General features: G+C 34.2%; 1 protein-coding gene across 2 annotated transcripts in view; it reads left to right on the forward strand.

The window, feature by feature from the left end:
- Positions 1 to 12,545, forward strand: part of jhy (junctional cadherin complex regulator) — a 37,202-nt gene extending 24,657 nt beyond the window's left edge. For both annotated transcript variants that reach the window (NM_001045023.2, XM_073914102.1), the window contains 3 exon segments: positions 7,516 to 7,602; positions 9,530 to 9,664; positions 11,641 to 12,545. In NM_001045023.2, coding sequence (NP_001038488.2) covers positions 7,516 to 7,602; positions 9,530 to 9,664; positions 11,641 to 11,841 — 423 coding nt within the window. In that variant the 3' untranslated portion in view covers positions 11,842 to 12,545.
- The last annotated feature ends 2,778 nt before the right edge of the window (positions 12,546 to 15,323 follow it).

Below are 15,323 nucleotides of genomic sequence, written 5' to 3' on the forward strand. Positions count from 1 at the left end.
TCTGAAGAGATTCTTGTTAAAAATAATAAATTCTGTGGAAATGTACATACCAGTAAAAGAGCAGCAAAGCCAGTTTATTGGCTAGAGCCAGCCAATGAGATGGGGCGTTTCTGTTTGTCAGGACACAGGGCAGCTCACGTTGTTGGAGGCCTCGAGCAATCAGAGGGTAAGTTATGATTTTTAATAATTATCTATATGTTCAATACTGTTAGCTAAGCTAAGGACTGTGCTGGGTGCTTCTCTTGTTTGTTTCTTATATAAGAAAACAGTTATGAGTTATCTAGGAGCTGCTTTCAATCATGTTATATGGTTCTAAAGATACGATTCAACCCACATGAAATAAGAAGTTGTAATAGTATTTATAGTAAATAATAGTACGTTTTTGAACCATACTAACTATAGTAAACTGTATTATACAGTATATATTGCAGTATCTACAACTTTGTTAATGAATGCAACAGCACACTGTAGTATTAACTAGCATCAACTTTAATAAATTGAAGTATACTTGTATGCATGTATGTATGTATGTATGTATATATATATATATATATATATATATATATATATATATATATATATATATATATAGCTTAAATTTAAAAAAATTGAAATATAGCTATCTGTTTAAAACTAAACATTCTAATGCCATTTATTATGCAAATATCAAGTTAAAACAAATCTGTTAAGAACACGTATTTATATGTAAAACCTAATACATTTTAAAGCAGTTTCATTTCTTTCTAATTTTTACATCTACATGCATTACATCTGATTTAGGTCCACAACTTGCATCCTTCAACATGATATGTGTGTTCAAAGGAAGAGCAACTAGGTGAGGGAGACAGTGTCCATCGCTCGGCTGAGGGTCCACTTTGAGCATCTCATCTGCAGGGTTAAGCAACATAAGCTAAACAGTCATCATCTCTCTCTATTACAGCGAGCATCAACCAGCTTTACACAATGGCTTGCTTTCTGACCATTAGTTAAGGCTTGAGCAAAGTATTAAAGAGGAGATAACATTTGATGGGTAATGATGAAGTTGGATTTACCACCTCCATCTCATTATGAACAAGGAAAAACCCTGAAATATTTCAATACAAGTAACTAGACATTTGCACTGCACTTATTTGGACTGTAAATTTTATTTGACAAATTACATTTCACTTACAGAACAGGTGTCAAACTCAGTTCCTGGAGGGCTGCAGCTTTGCAAAGTTTAGTTCTAACCCTAATTAAACACACCTGATCAAACTAATTGAGTCCTTCAGGTTTGTTTGAAACTTTCACTTAAGTGTGTTGAAGCAAGGTTGCAACTGAAAACGTGAAGGATTATGGCCCTTCAAGAACTGAGTTTGACACCCCTGCCTTACAGTAAAGTGTAAAAATACTACATTAAACAATTATCAAAATTAAAGTTGTGTTTGTGGGTGAGTGTGTGTTTTGTTCAAATCTGTAGTCATCTTGGCAAGAAAAAAGAGAAAATAAAGTCGGCTTCCTCTTGAATGATCTGAATCATTTTGAAGTGTTTGTAGATGAGCTGGATCATCATGTCATCTTTAGCATAAATAACATCCTATTCAAGCTATGCAGCTTCTCTGAGTTCCTCATCGACTTGAAACATGCTGATCTCTCCTGTCACTCCATCCTTACAGGAAACTGAGAAATAACCTATAGTTAGTAACTTTCATAATTAAAAAAGTGATATAAAGGACACACTGTACACAAACATGTAAATAGATAGATGGATAGATAGATATGATGCAGGTTATAATAACAAAAACCGGTATGATCTGTAAGAAACTGAAACGCCTAGTGTTATTTTTAATTGCTATTAATGTGTGTGTGTGTGTGTGTGTGTAAGTATACTTCAATTTATTAAAGTTGATGCTAGTTAATACTACAGTGTGCTGTTGCATTCATTAACAAAGTTGTAGATACTGCAATATATACTGTATAATACAGTTTACTATAGTTAGTATGGTTCAAAAACGTACTATTATTTACTATAAATACTATTACAACTTCTTATTTCATGTGGGTTGAATCGTATCTTTAGAACCATATAACATGATTGAAAGCAGCTCCTAGATAACTCATAACTGTTTTCTTATATAAGAAACAAACAAGAGAAGCACCCAGCACAGTCCTTAGCTTAGCTAACAGTATTGAACATATAGATAATTATTAAAAATCATAACTTACCCTCTGATTGCTCGAGGCCTCCAACAACGTGAGCTGCCCTGTGTCCTGACAAACAGAAACGCCCCATCTCATTGGCTGGCTCTAGCCAATAAACTGGCTTTGCTGCTCTTTTACTGGTATGTACATTTCCACAGAATTTATTATTTTTAACAAGAATCTCTTCAGAAAAGAGTTGAAATAAACCCTAAATAATAAAATAATCGTGGGAAATGATTATTTTGCACCTCAGTCCTCTTGGCTGCTGGCATTGTTCATTGGTCAGGCATCAGCCAATCAAACAGCTTTACACCAGCCCCGCCCCTCCCCTGCCCAGCGCTGCTCACGCCTCTGCATCTGCGAGTGCACAGATGAGTTCTGCTACAGAGATCGCGGGAGATGTGTAGCAAAAGTCAGAGCGCGGGAGATTTGTAGTTGTACTGACGAATCTGAGAGGTTGTGAGTGCCGACCTGTGGTTGTAGAGCGAAGATGCAGTCAAATTTGCCGTGCACACGTGTGTCTGTCACTTTGTATTTGTGAATGACATTTTACAAATACACAACTATTAATCTGCAACTTCGAATTTAAAACACAAGTGTGTGGATTGTTGTGTGTGTGTGCAAATCGAGGATTTCAGCTGTTCACATCAGAGCTGTAAGTGTACATTTCAACCTACACATACAAATATTATTATCACAAGTGCTCACATTTACATTTGCAAGCTCTCGAGTTTCGCAACTGAATTACCTTCATATTGTTCCATCATTACATTATAAATTAATACACTGTTAAAACTTTGTCGTAACAATAAAAGTCAATGTAGTATTGTAGCTAGCTCTCTGCAACTCTCACATGGTCGCCCACTAAAACCAGGGCCGGATTAACCAATGGGCCTTATGGGCACAGGCCCAGGGGCCCGTGCGCACCAGGGGCCCTGCGAGGGGGGAGAAAAAAAAGACAATTTCGGAGTGTCTTTTTAGGCTAATTGCAAATAGCGCATCTAGCTATTGAGGGTTTACGTCCTTCGATGCCTGATTGATAGAGACAAGATGAGTAAAGAGCAGTGGAGTAATGTAGCCGCAGTGGCGCACCTTGTAAGGCACACGGCATCATCTTTTGACGCGATTAACAATAACATCGGTTCGAATCCACCATCAGTTGAACTCGTGCTACTTTTTTTCTCCCCATTACATATCAGATTGGAAATATATTTATTTTTAACAGGAAAGAAACATTTTTTAAAAATAATGCAAATGTGATATAAAGTCACAAGTGTCTCGTGGGTATTTAATAATGTTTAGCCTTATTATAGGCACCTGCCGCGCCTCCCTCTCTTCAAAAACTCTATTGCTAAGACAACTGTATTTCCTCTGAGCAAAAAAATCGCGATCACATATTAATATTATTATTATATTTAAATTGCCTTTCTTTCTTTAACTAAACAGAATGCTGTCATTGGTCAAGCGCGGAAACGTCAGTTTTGTAATAACCCGCACTAAACTGAGCGGACTTTAGTGTAACGTTATATCTGTCATAGATCAAAAATGAGTGGACAAGTGGATTTAGCAAACGCGAGAGAAAGAGGAGAGGAGGCATCTTTATTGACGCATTTTCCATACACACCTTCTTTAAACAGACCCGTGATCAGGAGAATGAGAGTACAGAAGAAGACTTTAACTTTAAATGATGAGTAGCTAGCATTAACCAGGCGGAGGATGCTAACGGCAGCGCAGCGCGGACTGGATTCATCGTGTGAGAGACAGACAGAAAGGGAGAGAGAGAGAGGGAGAGAGAGAGAAAGGCCCAGAAGAGGAGAGAGAGGGCGAGAAGAGGTATAGTGTCTGTGATTTCGGATACTTTTAGGTTTATAATCAAGTCTTCATCACGAGAAGAGTAGAGAAAATACAGGGAGAGGAGGAGAGAGACAGTAAATCAGTGTTTGTATTATGAAAGACTCAGATTCATAGAACTCAGATTCATATAACTGGATTGGAGAAGCATTGTGCGTTATATGCCATGGCAATAATATGCTTTATAAGTTTGTAAAAGCAATACACTAAAATACCCTTAATATATATATATATATATATATATATATATATATATATATATATATATATATATATATATATATATATATATATATATATATATATGTAGTTTTATTAGTATTTTTATTTAATGCTTTGAAAAATAATTTAAATCTTTGCAGACTATAAATACATATGTACTATATATCATTTATTTAAATATGTGGGCAACAAATTATAGATTCATTTTATTTAAAAATTATTATATTATTCTTATTTTTTTAATTTAACTATAGGGGTGCGGCCAGGTAGGGGGCCTTACAAGATAATGTGCCCAGGGGCCCCTGAGTTCTTAATCCGGGCCTGACTAAAACTAAGTAGGGTGTGCAGGGGTGAGTACCTGGATGGGAAACCACATGGGAAAGCTAGGTTGCTGCTGAAAGTTGTGTTAGTGAGACCGGCAGGGGGCACTCAACATGTGGTTTGTGTGAGTCCTAATGCCTCAGTATATTGATGGGGACTCTATACTGCTCAGTAAGCGCCGTTTTTTGAATGAGACGTTAAACTAAGGTTCTGACTCTGTGGTCGTTAAAAATCTCAGGATTTCCTTTGAAAAATTTTAGGGGTTTAACCCCGGCATCCTGGCCAAATTTGCCCACTGGCCTCAGTCCATCATGACCTCCTATAATCATCCCCATAACATAATTGGCTTCATCACTCTGTCTTCTCTCCACCAATCAGCTGGTGTGTGGTGTGTGCAATATGGCTGCTGTTATGTCATCCAGGTGGATGCTACACACTGGTGGTGAATGAGGAGATTCTTCCCAATGAGTAAAGCACTTTGAGTGTCCAGAAAAGAGCTATATAAATGTAAGGAATTATTATTATTATTATTTTTAGTCCAAGACAACTGAGGATTTATCTTTCTCTGTAGGGATTAAATAAAGTAGTTTTTCCCCTCTATGGATTAAAAGCCACAAGCTTGAAAAACTAATTTTTTTAATGATTATATGATTTGAAGCCATTTTGTTTCTACAATGAAAATCATTGAGCTTTAAAACAACAATGGACCCCCCCCCCCCCCTTTTCTGTCACAAAATGGATTTTTGGACTTTTATTATCCACAAGAGAAAGTCAAATATAGAGGTTATTACAAAAAATATCACAAATAAGTGGTAATACTTTATTTTGATGGTCCATTTGAGTATTAGTTGTCTGTCTACTTGATATCTGTTGATACTGCACCCTGACTCTAACAGTCTACTTATACTCTAATGAGAATTAGTTGGCATGTAGATGCAATGTAATTTAAATTCAACAAACAGACCATCAAATTAAAGTGTGGCCAAATAAAAAAATAAATAATAATTATTTATATTTACTTTTATAACTTTGTTTGTTAATAAGTAAAATGACCAGGTTTAATTTTGTTTAAAGGTTTCTTTATTGTAGCACCTTTAACCTTAAAAATCAGTAAAAAAATCTAGTGCTGCATGAACATCATAATTTAAGGGTCATTATGTCATGGAACACATCCACTTGGTGCTGTGTCCGGATTATTCGGTTCTTACACCATAAAACAGATTGCTTTTCTTTGAGAAGCTTGCTCTCTTCACCTTGCTGGGCCCGCCATCATGTCTCATAGGATTATGGGATAAATTTGTAAAACAGCTAGTGTGGCAGCCCAAGGGAAGCAGATCAGAGTGGAAAACAGCCATCCTGCAGTGTCCATGACCAATGGCTGAGTCCTGAGAACCTGGAGGAGCCTGACCTGATTAGCGCTTTTGTTTGCGGATTGTTGCATGAGTGCACTTTAGGATTAAGACAGTTTCTCCCCACTTTTTCTCACAGTATGTTCACTAAACAGTTACGATGACAAAAAATAAATATATTTGCATAAATGTGTTGCAATTGTGTTTCAATTGAATTATTACAATTTTAGTAATGAAGAACCTCTAAAAGAATCAAACTTTTTGATGCCGACCTCCAAAATATAAGCATTTTTCAAAAATACTAAGTATTAAGACAGTTTCTCCCCACTTTTTCTCAAAGTATGTTCACTATTTAAACAGTCACAAGGGCAAAAAATAAGTATGCATAAATATGATGTACAGTTGAAACCACAAGTTTACATACACTGTATAAAAAGGTACATAACCATTTAAAAAAAAAATTCAGATGTTAATGTGACTAAACTTTTTCTCTTTTAGGTAAGTTAGGATTATCAAATTTGTTTCTGTTATGCTTAATAGCAGAATAATGAGATAGATATTTTTTAAAAATTGTTTTAACTTTTCTTGAAAGTCAAGTTTACATATATTAAGATTATTAGGCCTCATAAAAAGCTCAGATGATGGTGTCAAGGTTTTGGAAGTTTCTGATTGGCTAATTGACCAAATTTGAGTTAATTGGAGTCATAACTATAGAATCATATTTAATTAAAACCTCAAACACACTGCTTTCTTGTGTGATAACATGGGATGATCAACCAGCCATAATCAACAAAAAAGACAGATTACGATTAGCTGAATTACAGTGGGGAAAAGAATCATTTTTGTATACATGTCCTGTGGTTTGATGGAACTTAGGTTGAACAGTTTAGGTATAATGACCAGTATTACATTTGGAGGACAAAGGGGAAAGCTTACAAGCCTAGGAACACCATCCCTTCTGTGAAGTATGGGGGCAGCAACAGCATGTTGTGGGGCTGTTTTGTTGCATGAGGGACTGGTCCACTTCATAGATAGCATCATGAAGAAAGAACATTATGTAGAAATACTGAAGCAACATCTCAAGACATCAGCCAGGAAATGAAAACTTTAAAATGTGCTTTAAGGACAACAGAGTAAAGGTTTTGGAGTGGCCATCATAATGCCCTGAACTCAATCCTATATAAATTTTTTGGGCAGAGCGAGCAAGACAGCCAACAAATCTGACTCCGTTACACCAATTCTGTCAGGGAGAATGTGCTGAAATTCCTTCAAACTATTGTGAGAAGCTTGTGCAAAGATACCCAAAACGTTTGAACACAGTCATACAGTTTCAAAGCAAAGCTAAAAAAATACCAAGAAAATGTATGTAAACTTTTGACTGTCTAGAAATTAATAAATTATTTTGTAAGAAAATCTCTCAGTATTCTGGCATTTAGAAAATGTAAATCATTTAGGTAATCCTAACGGACCTAAAACAGTAAACGTTTAGTATGATTTACCATAAGACATTTAAAAAAAAAATGGTTTCTTTTTTTAGAGAGTATGTCAACTTCTGGTTTCAACTGTATCTATTTGCTAAATTGCTTTGCAGGCTTATACACTGAAGGACTACAAGGACATGAAACAGGAGGTGAAGCTTGGAGGTCTTGGACCAACAAATATGGTACCAGAAGCTGTGGTAAATACCAATTTCCAGATTATTTTCATTTAAAGAGGTAGTTCAGACAAAAAAGTGAAAGAAAATTTAAAACACTGAAGAAAATTTAAATCATTCAAGATGATTTTAGCTGAAACTGGGATCATTGGTGGTTAATAAAATGCAAACCATTTCCAACTGGCACTTTGGAACTAATTGAAATAAATAAGATTGACATTGATTAAAGGGTTAGTTCACCCCAAAATTAAAATTTTGTCATCATTTAGTGACCCTCCACTTGTTTTAAACCTTTATGAGTTTCTTTTGTTAAAGATAAACATGGATATAATAAAGAAAGCTGGAAACCTGTAACCACTGGCTTTCGTAGTATTTTGATAAGTTGATAGTTACAAAATTACAAAGTTCAAAATATCAGAAGCAGACAAAAGAAACTCATAAATGTTTGGAACCACTTGAGCATGAGTAAACAGTGAGTTAATTTTCATTTTTGGGTGAAATATCCCTTTATAGACATCGAGGTCATGCTCTTGACTCATGTGAATGTTTTCCGTGCAATTTGGTTGTAGATTTAAAGGTAGTAATGTTAGAAAAATCCAGATTCTTAAACAGTACAATTAGTATAATTCATATCATATTCATAAGAGTCATGGCTATTTTTATTATTTAAACTTTTATAACTTTGTTTGTTAATCAAAATGCTCAGGTTTAATGTATATATATTTTAAAGTTTTCTTTATTGTAGCATCTTTAAGATTAAAAATCCAGTAAAAAAAAAAAAATCCAGTGCTGCATGAACATCATAATTTAAGGGTCGTTATGTTATGGAACACATCCACTTGATCTTGATCTCTGTGAGTAAATAGTGTGTAAATGTTCATCTTTAGGTGAACTATCCCTTTAAAGACATCAAGGTCATACTTCTGACTGTTGTGAGCACATTCAGCGCCATTTGGTTGTAGATTTAAAGGTAGTAATGTTGAAAAAGTCGAGTTTCTTGCGCAGTAAAATTACTTTGCTTCATAAATATCATCAGGAGTCATGGCTATCATGGGGGTCACAGGTTACTACAAATAAAATAATAGAATATTTATTACTGAAACTTTTATAACTTTGTTTGTTAATCAAAATGCTTAGGGTTAATTTAATTTAAAAACATTTTCTTTATTGTAGCATCTTTAAGATAAAAAATCAGCAAAAAAAATCTAGTGCTGCATGAACATCATTTGGTTGTATATTTAAAGGTAGTAATGTTGAAAAAGTCACAGTAAAACTACTTTGCTTCATAAATATCATCAGGAGTTATGGGTATACATTTTTGTTTTCTTCAAAATCCACTGTTTCGGTTAAAAAGAATAAGAAAAATGTCACCTACATCTTGAATGGCTCAATTAACTCAATTTCTGATCAAACTATCCCTTTAAGCATCTGACCATGTGCATAAATAATGTTGTTTAATCCACATAATGTGTGTGTGTGTTATTATATGGGAAAGACTCAATGGATAATTGGCGCTCTTCTTGTTGAATATTGATTTAGCTAATCCCTAATTGCTACATCCAATTGTCAAGTGTGTCCGTGTCTAAATAACCCCCTCTTTTCATTTCCTCATGAATTTAAAAGACTTCTGTTTCTGAACACAATAGAAATGGATCAACTAATCCAATGAGCCTATAGCCATCAACAAGCAAAGCGAGAAAATAGACATTTTCCAGCTTCGCTGATGTAAAAATGTTGACGTAGAAATAACTTTCTGCACCATTCACAGCCTAAGAGAGGTGTTAACACTGCTTCTAGAGGGATGATGAGTTTTATTTGGTTTTGTTTGCTGCTGTTGAGGAGCTTCGTGGAGGGACGTACAAAGAAAACAGAGGAGCTTTAGGAGAGAAATGGCTTAGGTAATTAAAGCTCCCTTTTGTAATCTTGCTGCTCTTTCTTTCACTGCTGTCAGGCAGAGAAAATTAGACGACAGAAGCTGTATTCAAATGTGATCCGCGAACAGAACAAGAAGATAAGTAGGATTCCCTCTCTGTCAGCCAAGGACCCAGTGGGCAGCGACGACAAGGACGCGGTTCCCAGGAGGAAGGTACGAGAATCTCATTCTGAAACATGAGCTTTACTTAATCTTTAAATCATATATTGTATGTTTTTCATCCAGAGTGGTTTACGTACAGTTGAAGTCAGAATTATTAACCCCCCTGTTTATTTTTCCCCAATTTCTGTTTAACGGAGAGAAGATTTTTTTTTCAACACATTTCTAAACATAATAGTTTTAATAACTCATTTCTTATAACTGATTTATTTTATCTTTGCCATGATGACAGTACATAATATTAGATATTTTTCAAGACACTTTTACACAGCTTAAAGTAAAAATTTAAAGGCTTAACTGGGTTAATTAGGTTAACTTGGCAGGTTAGGGTAATTAGGAAAGTTATTGTATAAAGATGGTTTGTTCTGTACATTATCGAAAAAAAAATATATAGCTTAAAGGGGCTAATAATTTTTACCTTAAAATGGTGTTAAAAAAATTACAAACTGCTTTTATTCTAGCCAAAATAAAACAAATAAGACTTTCTCCAGAAGAAAAAATATTATCTGACATACTGTGAAAATTTCCTTCCTCTGTTAAACATCTTTTGGAAAATATTTAAAAAATAAACCAAATTTAATGGGGCGCTAATAATTCTGACTTCAACTGCATGTCATATAACATTTGTTTTTTTAATTCAAACTAAATATTAAGATTGAATTTTTGACCCGTAACCATTAACTCTTTTGATTTATTGGCCGATATATTAGCTGATAAATATAAATTCTCTGCATGGTTGCAAAAACAAAAGGCAAAACTGAATTTCACTGTTCTTGTCTATGACCAATTTCCTTAAAATATATTGCCTGATGAAATAAAATTCATATATAATTCAACCAAATCACTGAACAATAACAAAATCAAAATACCAGTAAAATAATTAAAAATAAAGGCAAGCAGCAAGCACATGAAGTTGTTCAACCAGCAGAAATAATACAGAATTGATCTGCTTAAAGATTTTCAGCATAATTTTGTTCTCAGACTGAAAATTCTAACTTTAAAAATATCATTTATTGGCCAATATTAATTGATATGGCCTCTGATATATCATGCATGATCATCGCCACCCACAGCGCAACCATGTCGCCACTGAATATTCAATATTTCAATATAAATTCTAGCTGAATATTCAATTTTGGACCCATAACCAATAACTCTTCGATTTGAAGGCTGATATATTAGCCAATAAATATAAATTATCTGCATGGTTGCAAAAACAAAAAGCAAAACCACACTGTAAAACAATTGATTTGTGTTGAGACAACACCCAGCTAGCATTTTTTGTTTCTAAAAGATGTCTAACAGATGTCTAATAGATGTCTAAAGTTGTCTGTGAAAATCTAATAGAGGTCCAAGAATAGGCCAAAAATAGACTAGTCATCAAATAAACAGAAATGAATGACTACACAAATAAAGTCTGTCTAATCTGTCTATTTGATGACTAGTCTAGTTTTGGCCTATTCTTAGATGTCTATTAGATTGACAGCCCTATGTTCAGATGTCTGTTAGACGTCTATTAAACACAAAAATGTTTGCTGGGCATGAAGGAATTCAGTTAACTTACTAGTTTTTATCAAATTTAAGTGGATTGAACATAAGACATTAAATGTAAAGCCTTAACTTCAGAAATAAATGGACAGTTCTCTGTTCTGATCTATGACTAATTTCCCAAAAATTTTACTACCTGACAAAAAATGCATACATAAAGCAACCAAATCACTGAACATTAACACAAATCAAAATACCTAAAATAATAAAAAAGAGGCGAGCAGCAAGCACATGAAGTGGTTCAACCAGCGAAAATAATGCAGAATTTATCGGCTTAAAGATATCAGCCTTATTTTGGTCTCAGACTGAAATTTCTAACATTAAAAATGACATTTATTGGCCAATATTGATTGATATGGCCTCTGATATAATCATGCATGACTATCAAACATTTAATTGATCTTATTTCTTGTTTTGTCCAGGCTTTAGAGTATGCCAAAACTATTGCAAAGCCCAAAGCCCCCCCAAAGTCAAAGGACAGGCCTGGAGAACATAATATGAACACCCAACCTCAATATCTGCAAGAAACTGACCCAATCCATCTGGCCACTCTGGAGATGCTGAGACGACACGAGGAAGAGAAACGTGCCGTGGCTCGCTTTAGAACCATTCATGCGGTTTAATACTTAAAAGCCACATGCGTAGATGAGTTATGCTAATAGCACTTCCTAATTTTCCCTTGCTTTAATTTAGAATTTGTGTGTTAATTTAATTTTGTGTGTATTTATGCATACGGTAATGCTGTTTATTTGCAAAGCACTGGAAGTGGAACAGGTGTGTAACACATAATCCACTGCAAACTAATTCCCAAAACCATTTTTTGGATATAAAGAAATCTGCCGTGGGGTTTTGTTGCCTGGCTTTGCATTATCCTGCTATTTCCCTCTTGTTTTCAATAGGTCTGTGCACAAGAGCACCAATCTCTTCAAGCACACCTGGATGCACCGTTAACCCAGTGTAACGTGCCGTTTTCTGTCAGTTCCCGGCTATTAGTCTGATTATATCCACTTTTGCCTGCCCTTTTCTTTCACCAAGAGAAAAAAATAGGTCAAATAAGGATGACACTTTGAAGCCTCCCTTATTAGAGCCCGCAAATTTGTTTTCTGTATTTTAAAGTGATAATTTTCCCCCTAAAACAAGCTCAAGCACCTATTTCTTTAATGGAAGCTTTAGATCGTTATCAAAGAGCTATTTACTCCTATGTAATATTTTAATTAGATTATAGCCTCTATTTAACCCATCATGTCTGCTTTGATACTCTGTGTTTTCAGTGTTAAGCCTCAGAGGCGAGGCTAATAAATGCTGGACCTTTTGAATTAATGAGAAATGCTGCCTTTCCAGACCGACTCTCTTTGCATCTTTTTTTTTTTCTCTCTCACTCTATCTCTCTCTGTTTCCTGCCATTGAAATCAGTTAATTGAAGGGGTCTCTCTCAACCGCACATGAAGGAGGTTGAATTAGCATCCCTTTTTAGGGATTGGGAGACTGAGGCAGGCTTTGATCTGTGGACAGTGCTGAAGGAGGCGGCAGCCCCCTGAAAATGAGCTGATGGCTCTGCTATTAGAGCAACATGCAGATGCGTCCATGTGTTGCAAAACGCTTAATCTTTTAATTGATCACCTTCCGCACTGCCTATTCTCTTGCAGTGTTTTATTTCCCCTGGCTAAATCAGAATCACGTTTTGAAAACGATGTGAATTGCTTTTCAAACGGTGGAAGTGTGCCAAATACCCTGTTAGAGTTAAAAAAAAAAAAAAAGGCCAGTTTTCGAAACACTAATGTGAGCTATTCTTGCTTCACATCTTAAATATATGATTTGAATAAATTGCCTCATATACTGTATAAACAGTGCTTAGCGTAGCTGAGTACACTCCACACAAATCTCTCATTTAAATTAATATTTTTTATAGGATGCTATACAATATTATATTTGTGCATATACATTAGTCAGAACTGAAGTCAAATCTGGAGCTAATCTAACAAAATAACTTACAATAACGGTTCGAAAAATAGTAGCCCGAATTTATACGTGAGAGAAAAAGGTTAAACAAAATTATATACAAATTTGAACAAAAAGTACATAAAATTTGGTTAAAATGTTTTTTAGAATTTTTTTCTTAGAATTTTTTATTTTTTTTGCATGAATTAAATGTTATCAAATAATTTTTCCATTTCTAAAAATGTTCTGTGACTAAAATATTATTTTAATAAATATTAGTTTAATAAATCAGTTTTGTTCAAATGCACCAATATATATTATCTATATTCACTGAGAAATGGATAAAAATATGCATTTTCAAAATGGGGTGTACTCTTTGCTGAGCACTGTAAATATAGCTTGCAATATATGTTAACCATAAATCAGCAATAGTTTTGCTACACTAATCATAGTTCACACATGCTAGGCCTATTTGTTCATGTTTTAATAAATCCATGTTTCATTTTCTAAAAAGAAGACACCTGTTGCGTTGCGATGTACGGTATATTTACAATGTTACACAGTTCTAACGAATGGATTTATTTATAAATTCAATTATTTTTAGATTCAAGATATGCAAACAATGTCCATGTTGGTATGGCCTACATTATCAAGATTTAAAGTCTCTCTTTCTCTCTCTCTCTCTCTCTCTCTCTCTCTCAAAAAAATAATAATAATAATAAATAAAAAAAATAAATAGTCAAACCACGTTATCAGTCAATTATTAATTTGTTAAACGGAAGTATTTTCTGTTAACGTCCGAGACTTTCGGTTTATTAGCTAGAAGCAAGAAAAATGTCAATAAATGGTAACTATTTGGGCTTTAAACTAAATCAAACCAGAAGCTTCTACACAAATTACAACGACGCTTGTGGGGGAAAATAAGTTAAACAGGCTACCAAATCGTGAACAGGTAAATTTGCTAACAGGAATTGTTTTGTATACAATCTAATGTCGACTTCTCTATCAGTCATAAAAAACTATAATTTTTATATAACGTTGTAAGTTTACACAGCAAAATATAACACAACAATCGTTATATTTTTGTAAAATATATGACGGCCAACTCTCACAGACGTTGAAAGATGAAAATTGGTCCACTGACAGAAATTGTCGAAAACAGTTTGAAACTTGTTGAATAATCCACATCCTTAGACTAAACTCCAACAAGTGCACTGACTAATAAAATGCAAACCAATGTGTTAGATCCATTTAAAATGAAAGTGACCACTGACCAGAACACAGCCTATAGGCCAACCCCTAGTTATAGTCACGCGAGCACCAAGCCAAATTTTATTAGTATAGTCAATAATATGTTTAAGGTTGAGTTTAAAATTACAACTTGGTGTTGACTGTCCAAAAACATTTAAGAGGCTTTTCACCTCATAACAACATCGTATTTGCTACTATGTAAAAAATGTGCTCATTCAGGCTAAAATCTCTGCTGCAGTCAAGAGATTTATCAATATAAAAACACGAAAGATATCCCGTTATTCCTTATTTATAATTACATTTTCGGTTTGTATAAATATTAAAAATAAAAGTAAATATAACAGTTGAAAAACAAAAGCATTTCATGCATAGCCTGCTCTTATGCAGCCATCTATTTTATTTAGCAAGTGCTTACTGCTCTTCTGTTACTCTTATATTTCTGCTATAAATTTTATTATTTTTGTTATGCAATAATCATAAAATTAAATTATTCATTATAAGTACTCACATAAGCAACTCGCATAACCTCAGAGGCTTCGTAAATTAAAGAAATGAAACATTCAGAAGCCTTACACAAAGATGACGCAAAGAGCTCGATTTAAGAATTGTTTTAGATAATTCACTCAATGAATGTACATTGTGTATATACATTAATTGTTTAAACAATTGACAAGTCACAGTTTTAGAGCTTATAAATATGTCAGTCCACATGCCAACAATTATCATCGTCCCGCGAAAAAGTGCTGAAAATGTAAAATGTTACACTTCAATTGGAATGAAAATTGTTTCACCTCTTGAATGATCAAGTAAATATAATACATCTATTTACAGATTGTCCGTACATTAAGTACCATTCATTCCACATTTACTTAAAAAAATTGTTGTTAGTCACAAAGCAATGACTATAATAACAATA

This window comes from Danio rerio, chromosome 10, assembly GCF_049306965.1.
Source record: "Danio rerio strain Tuebingen ecotype United States chromosome 10, GRCz12tu, whole genome shotgun sequence".
Taxonomy (NCBI): Eukaryota; Metazoa; Chordata; class Actinopteri; order Cypriniformes; family Danionidae; genus Danio; species Danio rerio.